At 44.9% G+C, this 17429-nt stretch overlaps 1 protein-coding gene across 14 annotated transcripts in view; it reads right to left on the bottom strand.

The window, feature by feature from the left end:
* Positions 1-178: 178 nt before the first annotated feature.
* The window catches only part of LOC139421539 (dynamin-2-like), a 38736-nt gene continuing 21485 nt past the window's right edge, over positions 179-17429 (bottom strand). For 2 of the 14 annotated variants that reach the window (XM_071172531.1, XM_071172530.1), the window contains 11 exons: positions 16939-17025; positions 16458-16528; positions 15299-15352; positions 15027-15078; positions 10382-10492; positions 8518-8627; positions 8203-8314; positions 7053-7217; positions 6569-6792; positions 5797-6039; positions 2066-4708 (listed from right to left, as the gene is read on the bottom strand). In XM_071172531.1, coding sequence (XP_071028632.1) covers positions 4639-4708; positions 5797-6039; positions 6569-6792; positions 7053-7217; positions 8203-8314; positions 8518-8627; positions 10382-10492; positions 15027-15078; positions 15299-15352; positions 16458-16528; positions 16939-17025 — 1299 coding nt within the window. In that variant the 3' untranslated portion in view covers positions 2066-4638. Of the gene's footprint in view, positions 1379-2065; positions 4709-5796; positions 6040-6568; positions 6793-7052; positions 7218-8202; positions 8318-8517; positions 8628-10381; positions 10493-13505; positions 13533-13730; positions 13743-15026; positions 15079-15298; positions 15353-16457; positions 16529-16938; positions 17026-17429 lie in introns of those variants that run through there. The other 12 variants (XM_071172529.1, XM_071172528.1, XM_071172537.1 and 9 more) reach the window with 10 other exon arrangements.

Raw genomic sequence — 17429 nt, 5'->3', positions numbered from 1 at the left:
CTTCATACAACTATCCTACTATCCATACTTCATACAACTATCCATACTTCATACAACTATCCATACTTCATACAACTATCCTACTATCCATACTATCATACAACTATCCATACTTCATACAACTATCCAACTATCCATACTATCCTTACTACAGTATAAAGATAACATACAGCATATGCCATATAGAAGAGGCCTTTATTCAAAGTGATTTACAGTCATCCGCGCATACATTTCCGGTATGAGTGGTCCAGGCAGGATTCAAACCTACGACCCTTGGTGTTGCAAGCACAATGCTCTACCGTCTGACCCTTGTGCAAGGCATCCACTGGAACATACATGGTTTGAAGCTCTCTTCTGAACATGACATGACCCTCGCTGTTAAAAGCTTTGTATACTTCTGTGCTCACTCAGCAGTGGAGGACCCAGCACTACCTGATTAATTGAGCTGTTCCTAACATTCTTCACCTCATCCCTTCAAATAGTCCCCTTACCGTTTGGTTTTTGGGGCCCTCCCAATACACTACCATATAATATTAAGGGCTGTCATCATCCCTCATCCCCAACTGACACGTCAAATCTCAAATAATCTACAGTTCCACCTACACACAATGTATTTACAATCATCTAAATAAACCAAACTTCTACACTTCAATCATTTTTATAGGAGTGTTCTACAAACGTGTTCAATAGTCATTCAGACACTGATCTGTTGAGAAATGCCCATATTTTAAAACTGCACTGTACATAAAACCAAGAGGAGAGGTTATGCCCCAGGAGATAGCTAACACAAACAATCACTGGATTTCATTACGAATTTGGCACATGAGCAGTCAAACAATTTTATCAATACAAAAATAATTAAATTTTCTCAATGTTTGTTTAGTATGGAAATAGTGAACAGAAGTTGAACCCATACTAAGAGCGGTGTCAGAATTCAGCCAGGCTACAGCTCGCTAAACCCCCTGGAGGGGTTGGAGTTTTCAGAATACATCCCCCACACTTATAGAACAGTCTGGGTAGGTGCCAGCTATTAAAGGCCCAATGCAGCTGTTTTTATCTCAATTTCACTTTATGAAAAAAAACTTTTAAAGGAGGCTGATTTTCCTGAAATGCCGTCAGTTATTGTAAAACGAGTATGTTTGACAGTTGCCATTGAAAAAGCTGCCTCTTGTATTTCATGTTATAAACTAAGTTATGGCTTTTAGAGTTTAATCAGCTCTGCAACCTGTTCTTTGGAGAATATTTAAGGTTAAGGTGTTCAAGGTTTATGATTCTTCGCAGGTCTGGTTCTCTTGCTGGTTTGTGGACAGTGCACCCCCAATCCTATCCTGCTTTGGGGCAAGGTCACCACTGGTTACGACGAGCAGGAGCAGGCCGCCTGTTCAGGGACAATCATAACGACAGACCAACATTAATAACTCTCTCCCATTCAAGTATTTTTGATGCGTAATACAGTTTGGTGATTGTAAGGGGTCTAACAGACCTTTTTTGTAAGGGAAGACTTAGGAACATTTATTTCCTAAAATTGTGTTTGTGTCCATCACATTTTTTACATCTCCCTGCTTTCTTTAGCTAATGATTCCTATTACCATAGCTGCCTGTTTTCTACAGGCAATGTGATCTATTATGTGCAGCAAGAGACAAATCAAATCAAGTTGATTAGACCATAAACTTGAACATTTAATTGAAAAACAGCATACTTGTACACTAAAGGCCTTCTACAACCCACCACCACTATTATTACTAACACTACAGCAGAGTATTGAGTTGTATAGTAGAGTATGTGCACCTTGTATTCAGAGAAACATCAGGAAGGAAGAAAAAAGAAGAATGAATAAGTTATTATTCCAGGAATTCTTGTCCTTCACAACTTTCATTCCACTTTTAACTCAAGTCGAAAGGCAAGCAGCCCGTTGGCACAGAAACACCATAGCAACATCCACAGTGAAGGAGGGGGAAGAAGAGAGGAAGGCAAACCAGGAGAGAGAACCATGAGGACAACCAATGAGAGAGGAGAGAGAGGGGGGACCACACAAGACACAAGGAGACACCAACCACCAGTCTCTTTATTGTACACAACACCTCTTTATTTAACGCTCATGTTCCAAATGGGTTCATTTGTTTATTCAAATCCAGGAAATTACTAGAGGCACTTGACAAGGCTTTGCAAAAACTAAAGAAAGATTGACGCAGGTCAGTTCCCCCCACCCACAAGATGCATCCATTATGGAGAAAAGGTCGTCACCAACATCTTACACTTTACAGATCAGGAGATGGGGTGTAGGGGGACAGGCTACAGTGACCGGTACCGTCAGGTGACGTTCATAAGGAGGGGACGTTTTCGATTCCCTTAACTCTTAAACATCAGAGAGTGACAGCATAAATGTAAGGCCAAATCTCTTCCTAGTAGGGGTTCAATACTTGGTCAAGAGATTGAAACCTTTTGGAGCATGGATAGACTCCATTTCCCAAAGGCTTTAGTTGGAGTTAGCTGAGATCAGAGTCAGACACCCACTAGCAGCACGGTCACTGTAGACAGACCTGATGGGAAATGTATGGGAAGAAAAGCACATTCTGCCCAGAAAATATGGTTTTAGACCGTTCTTACCAAATTCACCCTCGACCTGTACCACAATCTGTAAGGGGTACAAGGTATTGGACTGAGCTCTATATAGTTTGGACAGGTTCTCCAGGCAGGATGTATATGTACACCAGAAAGAGCAACAAAAGTTGAACTCCCGCCCCCTGCTCACCCTCAATATTTATCACCAAATCAAAACATCAATGTCGTCCATTTGTCACTCACCCTCCAAACTCCCCCCCCCCATCCCAACCCCAAAATTCACCCAGCAAAAATCAATGATCAAATTACCATCAGAGGAATCAAATGATATTCATCAGTAGAAAATCCCATCTGTGAAGAGACACTCTTCACTCCTATTTAAACCCTCCCAGTGGCAACAGTTATTCCAACTAGAACCCTGTAGTGGAAGTCGCTACCAGAAAGACGTTCAGTCTCCCTTCCAGAGGAGGAGTAGTAGGCTGAAGGTGCAGTATACAGCTGACATCATTTCTATCAAAACCATACATGACAAATGCCCAGGGTTATAAATAATGAATTAATGCGATCTGGAGATTACAAATCTCAACGTTTCCCTACATCCCAAGCGAAGTCAATATAACGGCTGTGTGTTAGTGCTTCAATTAGTATAACGATTACTACACATTAAAATGTTTGGTTTTCAATGAACACCATTAAACATCATTTTCCATCCATTCTTTTTAAAACTGGAGACATCACCATCTCTGTGTGTCTGTACTGAGACTGTCCATCAGCTATGTACAACGGTGTTTCCAAGACACCGGGAGGATCTCTCGTCCATAAAGACAAATGACCATTGAATTGTGACAGGAAGAAGTGTCGGTCCTAAACCGCCGTCTCTCCAGCTCTAACCACATAGCCCCCCCTTCCCTTTCCCAGCTCCCCACCCTCTCACCCTCCTCCAGGAGAACCTACTGTACTCTCCCCTTTACCGGTCCCTGTCCTGAATGGGGCTTTGAATGAAGGTTGGCTAAGGCCTCAGTGAGGTTGACTTAAGGTGCTGGGATAACTCTATACTTAAAGATGTGTGGAGAAATCATCTCAAAGTGCTGACAACTCTCTCTCTGTTTATTGTGCATAGTCTTAAATTAATGACAACCTCAACACTACCACTGGATGTATGGATGTACACAGAAGTGCTTCAAGTGGTCAATCTAGATGACATTTTCTCAGCGGTGGCAGGACATTCCAATAACAACAGGCCCATTTTAGAAGGCTGCTCTCAGCCTCATGTGTAGCCCTGCACTGCTAAATTGTCTTTTTATGCCTCCTTTTGCTGTGATTTGAGACTGGTTTTAAAGCTACATACAGGGGCATTAAAACAGACAAGTCACTCAAATAAAATAACAAGAAAGTATTCATCAACACCACCGTAGTCGTAATAATAACTATTTTCCCGTATGAAATCAAGTTAGAAAAACCACAAAAAAATGAACAGGATGTCTGTGTATATTACACAGAGGTGTCGGGTGTAGTAGAGCACGAGGTGAGGACACGTCTAAAGATGGAGGGAGGGAGGGTAGCTAGCCATTTACGTTTAGAAAGGTTGCGGACTATGCTGTAGTCCACATTTTCAGAGAGGAAATTAACAATTCTGTTACCACAGAAAATAGGTCGCTTAGGGTCATGTCACTTCCATGTAACCATCCACATCTGATGCCGTGACTGCACCCTGCTGGTCAAAGGTGAGCGATTAAGTCTTGATGATACATATGGTACAATATCCAAAACAGTGTAATTACATCTCTTCTGATTCTGAGGAGTCAAGTGGTTATGGTTCCTTTGCTTCTTTAGAATGTGGAGACCAGAGAGCCCACATGTGTAGGAGACTAAGGGAGGGTTAGCAGCTTATATCAGAGAACAGTTTGAGTCGACTACATTAGATAAGTCTGGTTGAAATAGCATATATCAATGTGCATAGATACTGTATAGGGGCCCCCTCCTCCCCTGCTCTCTAGCCCTCCCCTCTGGCCTCAGTACACACAGTCTCACACACACACACACACAGGTGAGCCTGGCTGGTTCTACTGGGTAGTCTAGTCTAGCAGGGAGGGCTCGGCAGGGCGGATTATGGTGGGCCGGTGAGGAGCGCCAGGGGGTCTTCGGCTGCAGGGAGGGAGAGAGAGAGAGAGAGAGAGAGCAATGAAACAAACCCAGACAGAGCGAGCAGGAGAACAGATTGTGAGACGTGAATGGAGAGAAACACTCCCACAGAGAGATAGGGAGAACAGATGAGAGATTGTGAGACGTGAATGGAGAGAAACACTCCCACTGAGAGAGATAGGGAGAACAGAAGAGAGATTGTGAGACGTGAATGGAGAGAAACACTCCCACTGAGAGAGATAGGGAGAACAGATGAGAGATTGTGAGACGTGAATGGAGAGAAACACTCCCACTGAGAGAGACAAGGGAGAACAGATGAGAGATTGTGAGACGTGAATGGAGAGAAACACTCCCACTGAGAGAGATAGGGAGAACAGATGAGAGATTGTGAGACGTGAATGGAGAGAAACACTCCCACTGAGAGAGATAGGGAGAACAGAAGAGAGATTGTGAGACGTGAATGGAGAGAAACACTCCCACTGAGAGAGACGGAGAACAGATGAGAGATTGTGAGACGTGAATGGAGAGAAACACTCCCACTGAGAGAGATAGGGAGAACAGAAGAGAGATTGTGAGACGTGAATGGAGAGAAACACTCCCACTGAGAGAGATAGGGAGAACAGAAGAGAGATTGTGAGACGTGAATGGAGAGAAACACTCCCACTGAGAGAGATAGGGAGAACAGAAGAGAGATTATGAGACGTGAATGGAGAGAAACACTCCCACAGAGAGATAGGGAGAACAGATGAAGAAACAGAGAAAGAGAGTTGAGCACAAAAGAGAGAGGAGGTAAGAGATGGGGTTTATGAAACCGAGAAGATAACCACGATAGAGGAAAGAGAAAGGAAGAGAAGTGTGTAAAGAAAAGGTTAAAGTAGTAATGTGAAAGGTGGGACTGGGAGGAAACTTAAATCCATCTATTGACGTCAACAGTCAGTCAGAGCCAGGTGCTGCAGTTACAGTGATAACCTGGCAATTCAACAATGAATAAAGAGGGTTACACAGGTTAATATGGTGTCGATGAGGAGACATTATTCCTGTGTGAGGATATAGGTAGGTAGGAACTGCTCCCTCCTGAGAGGTGGTCTTACCTGGGCACGCCAGGGGGGATGCGAGCGGGCCGAGAGGGGATCAGTGGGGGGGCACTGAAAGGGTCCTGATGGTTGTTGCTGCCAAAGGCGTTAATGGGTGGCGGGCCCGGGCGAGAAGGGATGGGGGGCCCCCCAAACGCTGGGGAGGGGTTGAGGGGTGGTCCCGGCCTTGGGCCACTCACTGCAGGAGGACGGCTTGGGGGAGGGGCTGCTGCGGCCGGGGGGCGGCGCTGGGGGGTAGGACTGGAAGGAGACGAGAACAGAGAGAAAGAGGTGTGGGGAATGGAAAAAGAACAGACAGACAATGAAATATACATTATACAAACACTGCACAACGATAATAAGCTTTGGTCGACTGTATAGTCTCTTACACATGACCCCCTTTAGTTCCCACATGACCCCCTTTAGTTCCCACATGACCCCCTTTAGTTCCCACATGACCCCCTTTAGTTCCCACATGACCCCCTTTAGTTCCCACATGACCCCCTTTAGTTCCCACATGACCCCCTTTAGTTCCCACATGACCCCCTTTAGTTCCCACATGACCCCCTTTAGTTCCCACATGACCCCCTTTAGTTCCCACATGACCCCCTTTAGTTCCCACATGACCCCCTTTAGTTCCCACATGTGACAATGGATGAAGCAAAACATCTTCCATTACATGAATTTGAGAGAATTTAAGGTACATTCACTCAATACACATTAATGTCAAAGTCAACAAATCCCTTTTGTATGTGTGAATGTGTACACACACACACACACACACACACACCTGGCTTCCTGCATCCAGCTGTCGTTGACGGGCGGCGGCACGGGGACCGTCACGGTGGTGGTGGTGATGTCACCGATGATGTGCAGTGCCTCCTTGAGGGCGTGGTACATGCGGAGCATCTCGTCGCGGCGCTGCGCCTGGTCAGCTGACTCCTCCATCAGGCTGTTTTGGTCACCTGACGAGTACAGGTAGGCCAGCAGCTCTGAGTGGATGAAGTCCTTAGCCTGGGGAGGAGAGGAAGACCATGGACTGCAGAGAAACAGAGGTGTCCTACTCCTTTCACTACTCACATCATACTAGTCTGCATGGAAAGATGGAGTCACTGAATAGTCGATCTTCAGTGATGCTAGAAAACAAACACCCCGGCGCTTGTGGAAACACAACACAAAGGTACACGAAGCTGGCATACAACCATGTGATGGAATCCCTTGCTATAAGACAGAGCCTGCTCAGTATAGACTGTCTCTAGGCTTTTTTCACTCACGCTGTTGATCATGAGGTGCATGATGGTCTTGGGCATGAGGTCCCTGATGGACTTGTTGACGATGCCGATGTAGGAGTCCACCAGGTTACGGATGGTCTCCACCTGCCTCTCCAGCTGGGGATCCATGGAGAAGGTTTCTGATGGGGCCGTATCCTCAGTGTCCACCTGAGGAACACAGAGAGAGACGTTACTTCTGAGTGAGGACACGTGACCGGTCCAAACAGGTACCTGTCCACACACGTACCTGTTCTCTGAGTGTTTGAGGTCAATACACGATAGCTAATACTACTGCATGCCATTGGGATACCTTTGCGGTAGATGTATGCCATTGTGAATCATGCATCCAATCGCTCTGATATTAGTACCTCATAATCTCCCTTGAATCATGAATTGGCGTGCATGAGAAGAAACAAGCAGTAGGACAATCATCAGTGACATCATCAAGAAGTATAGGTGCATGCCTAGTGTTCATCAAATAGTGACAAAGGCTGTCACCACAACGCATCCGTTCGTTTGACCTCTGCTTCTGCTAACATTCAAACTTCAAGGGTTGGTTTACCAGACACAGATGAAGCCTAGTCCTGGACGAGAAAACCCTTTCAATGGAGAATCTCCGTTGAGCATGTCCTCAAGTCTGTTGAGCATGTCCTCAAGTCTGTTGAGCATGTCCTCAAGTCTGTTGAGCATGTCCTCAAGTCTGTTGAGCATGTCCTCAAGTCTGTTGAGCATGTCCTCAAGTCTGTTGAGCGTGTCCTTAAGTCTGTTGAGCATGTCCTCAAGTCTGTTGAGCATGTCCTTAAGTCTGTTGAGCGTGTCCTTAAGTCTGTTGAGCGTGTCCTTAAGTCTGTTGAGCGTGTCCTTAAGTCTGTTGAGCATGTCCTTAAGTCTGTTGAGCATGTCCTTAAGTCTGTTGAGCATGTCCTTAAGTCTGTTGAGCATGTCCTTAAGTCTGTTGAGCATGTCCTTAAGTCTGTTGAGCATGTCCTCAAGTCTGTTGAGCATGTCCTTAAGTCTGTTGAGCATGTCCTCAAGTCTGTTGAGCATGTCCTCAAGTCTGTTGAGCATGTCCTTAAGTCTGTCCAGGACTAGTCTTCATCTGTGTCTGGGAAAGCGACCAAAAATACGATTTGAGTGAGTTTGGGTTCAGTACCTGGTCCTTCTCAGGGTAGACCCCAGCCCTCAGGAAGGAGGCTTTCCAACTGTCCACGTCCTCCTGGGTGTCACAGGCCAGTTCAATCTGACGCAGGTCCTTATACACATTCCTGCTTGATGGATGGCAAAACACAAACACAATCAGGGTGGGTGTAAATTCTATTTCATTTCAGTCAATTCACTAAGTAAATTTCCCTCCATGCTTCTCGATGAGAATTTTGTAAGATTTAAATGTCAGTTCACTTCCTGATTCACTGAATTGAAATGACAGACTTGTGTGGAACAGGATACACAACACATCCATTTCCCTGACCTGGATTCAGTGTTGAAGACGCCAAATACGTGTTTGGTGGACATGAAGCCTTTCTCCACGTCCCTCAGCTTGAGGTTATCTAGGGGAAGCATGTACTTCTTCTCTTTCTCCTAAAACACAGAGAGAGGGGGGACGGGGGATCTGAACTCATAGCAAAAACATCTTGAGAAACAAATCCTTGAAGCCATTAAAAACACTAAAGTACACAAATAAGAGGAAGCCATGAAGACAGCCATGAAGAAACTGCTTCATGGGTAACTTTGAAAAACAGTGGAATACAATACTAGGCTTCTCCACCAATGAGCAGAGAGAGTGGAATGCATTTCCTCTGTATAAGACCCAGACCACCAGGCTGGTGAGAAGAGAGGGAGAGAGGAGGAGCATGGGGGAGAGAGAGAGAGAGAGAGAGATGGGGGGAGGGATGCCAGCTTTGCACTGTTGAGGAGAAGCATCTGGAAGCGTTTATGTCTGCACTAACACAGAGAACCGCTCAGTCCCAACAGTTACATCACCCTAAGCCAATGTCCTAGTCTCACACACAGACACACACACACAAATATAACCACACACATGAAAACATACAAACACCCATGTGCTTGTGCAAATGCAAACACGTAAACACATAGACGAATGAAAGTGGCATACAACCACAAACCAAGACAAACATACACCCCCACCCCACACACCTCCCCCCCCCCCCAACCCGCCCCCAGTAACCCAGTACGATTTCCTGCAAATTCCAAAGGCAGATCCCTGCTGGAACATTTCAACCCGCCTGCCACGTCAGTTTGCTTCCACCATCCTCCCTCGCTCCTTCTCCTCTTCTGCTCCTTCTCCTTCTCTCGCTCTTTCCGCCACAGAGGACTGGTCAAAACTGAACAGTACCAGTTGTTTTGAGGCGTAGTCAGTGACAGGTTAAAGGTTTGTCTTCAGCTCTGGTCAGCGGTATCTTTTGAAGCTCTTTTTGTTTCGCTGAGAGAGGGGACATCTTCGCCAAGGCCTGGGCTGCTCTGACCGAACTAATGGTAAGTTTAACAGTCAGACTAGATTTCCGAATGCATCCGTCTGTAAATGTTTAACTTGCCTAGGATGATCCCTAGTGCTTCTGGTTTACTTCTTTAATATTATTTCAACATTGTTCCAGTAAAACATCATAAAATATGTATCATCGACATGCCTTTTCCATATATTTTCCAGCCTTTGAAATGGCCTACAGAGCATTGTAAATCTGACTGTAGAGAGTAGTGTGTGGTCACAGAGTGGGAAAACACTTGGCTGTTTTGATCATGTGCACAAAGTAAATACAGTAATGGCTGTTGGAACTTTAAGATGATCAAATTCTATTAAAACAAAGTTGTATGCTCAACATCTCTCCATTACATCAACATACTAAATTAGTCAATACAGTTATATATATTTGGACCTCAGTCTGAGTTTGGTTGCTTTCTTTATCAGAGGAATGTTTACTCTCCCTCCATCGCCCCCCCCCCCCCCCCCCCCAACCTCTGTCCTGTCTCTAGGGCAGTGACCTGCAGCCGGAGCGACCCCGCGGGCCTTCCCCCCTCCTCACCCCCCCGCCTGCCCAGTGTTCAGACTACCTGTTCATCAGGCTGAAGCTGAACAGTAGTCTGCACATTGGTTAGGCTGGGCCGGGACACACACACACAGGACACATCTAACCACCAGCCAGCAGGGGCTCTGGTGAGAGGCTCTGGCCGGGTCTGATTCTCCACCATGACAATGAGAGGGAGGAGGGAGCATGCAAAGCAGATCATATATCAGCCCATGGAGTAGTAGCAGAATCTTTCTGCCAGTTTGTATTGTACTATTTTGTGTTGTACTTATCCCAGCGTTAGACACTCACCTCCTCATCCTTGTACCAGGATAGTGACTCTGCGGTCAGGATGAACCAGTACTCCTTGGAGCCACCCTTCATGATGCTGATGTTGATGGTGAGCCAGCCTTTGCGGATGACCTGTTAGGGGAGAGATAGGGGTGGGGGAACAGGGGAGCGAGGGGTGGTGGGGGACAAGGTATACCAGGAGGATGGAGGGAAAACAAGTCATTAAAGTACTCATGATTTACCTCCTGGAGATCTTGTGATATGACTAACTTAACTGACCAATAAAAACCTTACCTGGGTACTCAGTGTGAGTTTGGTTGATCCTGTATTACCAATATAAGCACTAAGATACATACTCTAAATTAACTCTTCTATTCTGAGTATAAAGATTTACAATTCCAACAATGTTTCTGAACATGATCCCTGATGTATACAGTAAGCATACGGTGTGGAGATTTAAACAGGAAACCTCAAACAAACCTTAATGACCTCAAAACTAACTAATAGGCATCCAGACCAAATGGGACCCACACAGGGTCAGGGTTCAAGGGTCGGCGGTGGTATGTTAGAGTGAGCGGGTCAGTAAAAGCTAGCCTATACACGGTTAGCCAACACAGACTAGGGTTAGTGGGTTAACTGGGCAGAGTCGTCAGACATACACTCCAGTGTAGGGCACTGTAGGAGGCTAAACACCTATCTAAGGAACAGGACATAGGGAGATGGAGAGGCAAGAGGAGGAGGGCCAGACTGTGGGAGAGGAATACAGCGATATGCAGAGACAATGGAGACGGGTAGACTGAGCCACATCTCACGGAGTGGACGGGTAGAGAGAGAGGGATGAACAAAAATAAAAGGAGGATTTAAGGAAGGGAGAGAGGAAAGAGAGATGAGGCAGGGTTGAGAGGTTCTTTCTGTAGACGAGTTGTATTAGAGCAGGGGTCATCAGCCTTTTTATGCCCAGGGACACCCTCGCAGGCAAACCGACAACCCAGGGAACCCCATCCTAAGTTAGCAAACATTGTTTTCACGACTTGTCTTATCAGGTGAATGATAATGTCAAGCAGAAGTAATAACATTTTAAAATGAATAGATTTGGTAAATAGTTTTTCATTATTTTGACCTCCCCACATATAACTGGAAGAAGTGTAAACTAACAGCCTATTCGCTAGAAAAGGTAACTCCAAACACATTTTCGCTAAGAACAACTGTTTAGCGCTGGTTAAACAAAGGTTAGCCATGTCTGGACAAAAATGTATGTCCAAGTCAACAAAGCTTTGCAGCAGCCAGCAGCACTTGCCACAGTGGTAGTCTATTCACAGGTGCTGTTTCAAAGCCTATGTCAGATACACCAGTGAGTGTAATTATCTTTAATTAGTGTAATCTGTTCAATATTAGGAGTTGAAAAATAAAGTTGACATCAGAAAGATAATCTTATTTTCTACTGCATGTAATTCAACATTTGCTTATTCAGTTGCTAGCGATATTCATAAAAACCTTTAAATAAAAATCCCTTTTTTGGGACCCCCTGCAGTACCTCGTCAGATATCTAGGGGACTGCTGACCCCTGGTTGTAGTACCCCTGTATTAGAGTAATGCTCTCATTGTTACTGCCATTTCAAAGACCCATCAGGTGAGGCAGATATCAAGCTTGGACAAGGATGCTGTCAAGTTATGCCGATAAGACAGAGAGAACATCAACCTCTCTCTCCCTCTTGTGTCTTAAAGACTGATTGGGGTTTATGACAGGGGGAGGGGGAAGGGGGTAATTAGTAGGAAAGTAGCAAAAGAAATGAGAGGGAAAGAGGCAGTAACATAGGAGTTAGCTAAATTCTCAGTTTGCCTTGGCGAAGAATTGCCTTACACCCCTCTGTAATGAGAACTTTTATTTATTTATTTTTAAACCTGGCTGGCAGTCAGTGGTCAGTGTCGTAAGTGTTGAAGGTAAAAGACAGACAAGGAGTGTGAGGTGACAGAATAGGGATAGTGAGATGCTTTTAATGCCATGACACTTCTTTCCTCACTGTCTAAACAGAAGCCCTGACATGCAGGATAGGTCAGTGATGACAAAATACAGACATTTAGCCTGTTCCATCTTCAGCTACATCTCATGTTCAGGTTATTATCACTCAAGAAAAGTTAGGCCACTTGATGGCATCATTGCCTCAATTCCTGTCAAAAGTTTCCCTACATTGAAATCACTCATTTCTAAAGTAAACACATTATTTTAGGTCTTCTACCAGCTGGTAAATCAAACATTGATACATTAGATGTATGGAACTATACACATTCCAAATTATTGGAATTATTAATAATTATGAATTATTAAACCCAATTTATATTACTTCAAAATCAGATTTGATCAGTTATTTTATGTAAATTATAATCATTGATTGAATCATGACGCCCCCCCTCATGCCATCTACTGCCACCCTCTGGTCCCTGATTGGAATGACAGTCACGAGTCTCCCACAGAATAGTTTGTGGACAGTTGTGAGGTGTGCTACTAACATATTGTTATAGTGATGATTGGAATATTGAGTTGTGGAAAGTTGACATGCCACGATAAGTTATAAAGAGAGAAAACATCAAGAGGAGATTTCAATGACCCCAAAAGGATGAAAATGTGAACCTCTAGTGTATGATTGTTGGTGATTCATGTCTCCTCCCCCCATTCCTGGAATGATCAGGACCCTTCGACAGCAAGGCAAACTGAGGCGGTCACTACTTAAACCCCTGGACAGGGCAGCATGGGTAAGGACCAAAAGCAGGAGAACTGACACCAGCCACTCTCACATTCTCCCAACTCTTCCATAGTCTTTCACAGGGAATCACAACATTACACTTCAGTGTGATTCAAGAATGTGACAAAAAAATACAACAATTCTGCCTGTGCTTGGACAGAACTGGTTTCAACAGGTTTGAGAGTAAAGAGTAAATGTTAGAATATTACTATCTACTTGTCCAATTAAAGACAATTGTTGTCTTGTTAAGTGAAACCAATAATTATTGAGCATAACCCGGATGTTATTGAGAAAGCCGTTACCGATTACGGGTAAGGGGTAAAGCCGACGAGAATTACATCTCTACGATACGACTCTAATTGATCTCCGGTTTGCCATAAGTCTTGAGACTTTGAGACTACTACCTTCTCCTGCTCGCCCTCTCTCAGTCCTTGTGGAGTAGGGAAGATATGACGAGAAAAAACAGAGGAGTTCTGTACACAGGAGTAACCTGGAACAAGTTGTCATAACACCAATTCCCATAACCTCCCATTCTTTCCTAAGTGTCAGATGTCTGGCCTCAGTTCTCCTGCTCTGGTGCCCCCTGCTGACTCCTAACAGGGTGTGGCTTGGATCTGTGGGGTACTTACCAGAATCTCACCCTGCAGGGATGGGAGGGGGGTTGGGGAGTGGTTAGGGCAAAAGATGGCAGGATAAATCATAGACCAGGGAAAAAGGGGGAAGCAAGCAAGCCAGGGAGGGAGGGAGATGGGGGAGTGGCAAAATGGGTAAGGGGAGGAGTATGTGTGTGTGGGGGGAGAGGGAAAATGGGTAAGGGGGGGGGGGGGGGGGGGGCAGGAAACATTTGAAATAGTAGAATGAAAGGTTTGAAGGTGAGAGACAGAAATGGAAGGAATCCATGAGACAACAGGAGAGATGGAAAGAGAGGTTGAGGGATAGAAAGAATGAAAGATGGAAGGAGAGAAAAGATGGAGACAGCGAGAGATGGAGAGAGAGGTTGAGGGATAGAAAGAACGAAAGATGGAAGGAGAGAAAAGATGGAGACAGCGAGAGATAGAGAGGGAGCAAGAGAACAAGAGTTACATGCGATTAGATTTCCTTCAAGTACCACACATCGGTTATTTGATATTGGTTGCTTCATTGAGCGAAGCTGGGTCCCATGCACATTCTGAATTACAATACAAAAAGTGCTTGGGTTAGTTGATAAACATAAAACAAATCTATGATTGTTGCTTTGCTGTTGGGTATCAGGCCTTGGTTGTGTTGTAATGCCGTGCAAATAGTGATAAAGTAGTGATAGTTGTGGTATAAACAGCTGTTCATTTCCTATGCAGGGAAGCAGGGAGGGCTTGAATGACTCTAGTCTAGGGCAACTCTCCCCTCGCTGAAATACAGTGTTAGAAGGTATTTCTATAGGATGTAATGTATATCCTAGAAAATATGTACCCTTACTAGGTTTCCAGGAACCTGAGAAGTGCACTCCATAAGTGTTGATGACATTGAAGCTGACATAACATAGTCACATGATTTCAGGTATTTAGATATCACATCAATAAAGACTTCAAAACACGTTTAGAACTGTTTGGATGACACAGGAAGAGAGGTGCCAGGTTTATAACACAGTGGCCAAGGAGGAAAATTAACATCAGACTTAAAGACAGGATGGTATTTGGCCATGATTTGGAGGGGTTATCTTGAAGCTACTTATGCTTAAGTAAATAAGTGCTGTGAGGTTGTAAGTGTCAGGTTAGGTTACTAGTAGTTGAGTCTATTAATTGGTAGCATAGGGTCAGAGGTCAGGTATGTTACAACATGTAAACATGATAGAGGGGGAAGTGTCAGTCTGGGGAAGCTTAATCTGGGGGTTGATCAGATTGGGAGGGCTGGGTAAGTAAGAGGGTGGGAGGAGGAGGGACTAGGTGTACCTGGTTTGGAATGGCCCTCTTCTTGTTCTGATGTGTATTTCTCTGCTGGGCACTGTTAGAAAAGGACAGGTTCAGACGGAAAAACGCATTCAAAACCACAATCAGTATCAACAATGTTTGGGTAATAATGTGTAATGATCAATCAAATCATTTAACAGCTATCAAACCTGTCCTACAATTCAAGTTATCAAACATAGTCATGGGAACAGTGGGAGTGGGGTCTGGGGGAACGGGCAGAGAGGAAGAGGGACACCCGATTCGTGACAGCCCACCTGTTGTTGCCGTACCCTGGTGGGCTACCATCATCGTGCCTTCTGAAGTCAAGACTGAAAGTGACGCCACGAGAGACAAGTTACCACCCCTACCTACCTGACAACACTTCTCATCAATCCATCAACCCATTCTCCATGCGGATGATTGGAAAGGAACCCGCACGGCATTCAGACCCGCAAGGGGCAATGCTATGTTACGTAATCAGATGCATACCTCAGGCAGAGGGAAGAGACCATAGAAACAGAAGTCATTATATTTCTATGGAAGAGACGTTCAACTCAGCTAGCTACATGCTGTGCATCCTATTGCTACACTGGAGACAGTGTAGAGGGCAGAGGTCAACGCATGTCAAGCTCTGGCAGGACATCCAGTATGAGTGTCTAGGGCTGACCTATCAGCAAGATGCAGGAACTCAGGATTCCAAAACACCATGTTATTGGTAATAACCAACGCAGTCAACAGATAAAAACTCCACTCAAACTCACTCAGTTCAATCCCTAAGCACACAACAAATAAGGGTCCTTGAAAAATCAAAACAGCTCCAGAGAGACAGGGTCAGAAAGGGAGGGTGCACAACCTAGCATGCTTGAATCAGCTCATTAGAGGCCTTGTCTGACCCCTAGCGTAGTATTCTACGGTGTTCTAACCACGTTCATTGATCTGCCTTCATGGTGGATCAATCAGACTGACTGAGTCACAGCTGGGTTATAGCATGTAGATCAAGGATCCACAGATACAGCCCCTTATTAGGATCAGTAATACTGATAAAAGAAGCGGTAATTGTGGTTTATAACAACAGTGGTCTCTGAGTGTCTTTGGGGGTTGTGATAAAGTGGCCGAACAGCAATTGAGGTATTGATTGTTTCAAGTCTATAGGGAATGGCACTTACTGTATGAATAACTATCAAGCACAGGCAGTCAGGCACACAAGCTTATGGGACTCTACCCGATCCATGTTCAGCAGAGTTCAGTTCAGTCCATGCCCAGTTCAGCAAACAGTACAAATCTGGCTTTGGGCAGTAGTGAGTTAGTCTGGTGTCCAGGACTACATCACAACCACACCTTCAGCTGGGAGCTGGGGGCACGAGCATTAGGGAGAGAGGGGGAAGAGGTGCTTGGGTAAAGGGTGTGGTGTATTAGGGTGGTGGGGGTTCATACTTGGCGAAGCCTATGAAGTCCTCGTGGTTGGTGTTGATGTAGGACAGCTCAATGTCAATCAGCAGCATCACCTAGAATGAAGACAGAGCTTCACTATGACAATAGAGTTCATTTACATTCACTTAGTCGTTGAACAGACGTCATTTACAATCCGCGCATCAACAACCACTTATCACAATCAGGCAAAGCCAGTCCTAGTACAGACAAAACTAGTGCAAGAAAGGCAAGTACAAACAATCGATTTCAAATGGAGAAATATATTTCTTAAATAATATTTCTTAAAAATCTCCTGTTGGGAGGGTTTCTCTGTCAGTGGTCAGGTCCTGCATTAAAAAAGCATCTCAGAGTAGGAGTGCTGATCTAGGATCAGGTCCCTCTGACCACATCATCTAATTCATTATGATCTAAAAGGCTGAACTGATCCTACGTCAGCACTCCTACCCCGAGACTCCTCGTAAAAACAGGCCCTAAATGCACTGACCTGGTCCTTGGTCTTGCCCTCTCTCTCTCTGACGTAGGTGGTGACGATCCTCTCGGTCTCCTCTCTCAGCCGGGGGTAAGAACCCAGCTGCAAGATTATACAAAACAACTGCAACACTGACCATATAGACAAAGAGAATCACTAGCATACACGAACACTCTGGCATGACTATCCAGGCAGACCTACCTCCATTTACATATACAACAGACAGGAGATGAAGCACATACACTAACACTCTGGCATGACTATCCAGGCAGACCTACCTCCATTTACATATACAACAGACAGGAGATGAAGCACATAAACTGAGTGGACAGAACATTAAGAACACCTGCTCGTTCCATGATAGACTGACCAGGTGAAAGCTATGATACCTTATTGATGTCACCTGTTAAATCCACTTCAATCAGTGTAGATGAGGAGAGGAAACAGGTTCAAGGATTTTTAAGCCTCGATACAATTGAGACACAGATTGTGTATGTGTGCAAGAC

This window comes from Oncorhynchus clarkii, chromosome 12 (genome assembly GCF_045791955.1).
Source record: "Oncorhynchus clarkii lewisi isolate Uvic-CL-2024 chromosome 12, UVic_Ocla_1.0, whole genome shotgun sequence".
Lineage (NCBI taxonomy): Eukaryota > Metazoa > Chordata > Actinopteri > Salmoniformes > Salmonidae > Oncorhynchus > Oncorhynchus clarkii.
Note: the sequence above shows the minus strand (reverse complement) of the source record. Positions and strands in the feature narration are given on the sequence as shown.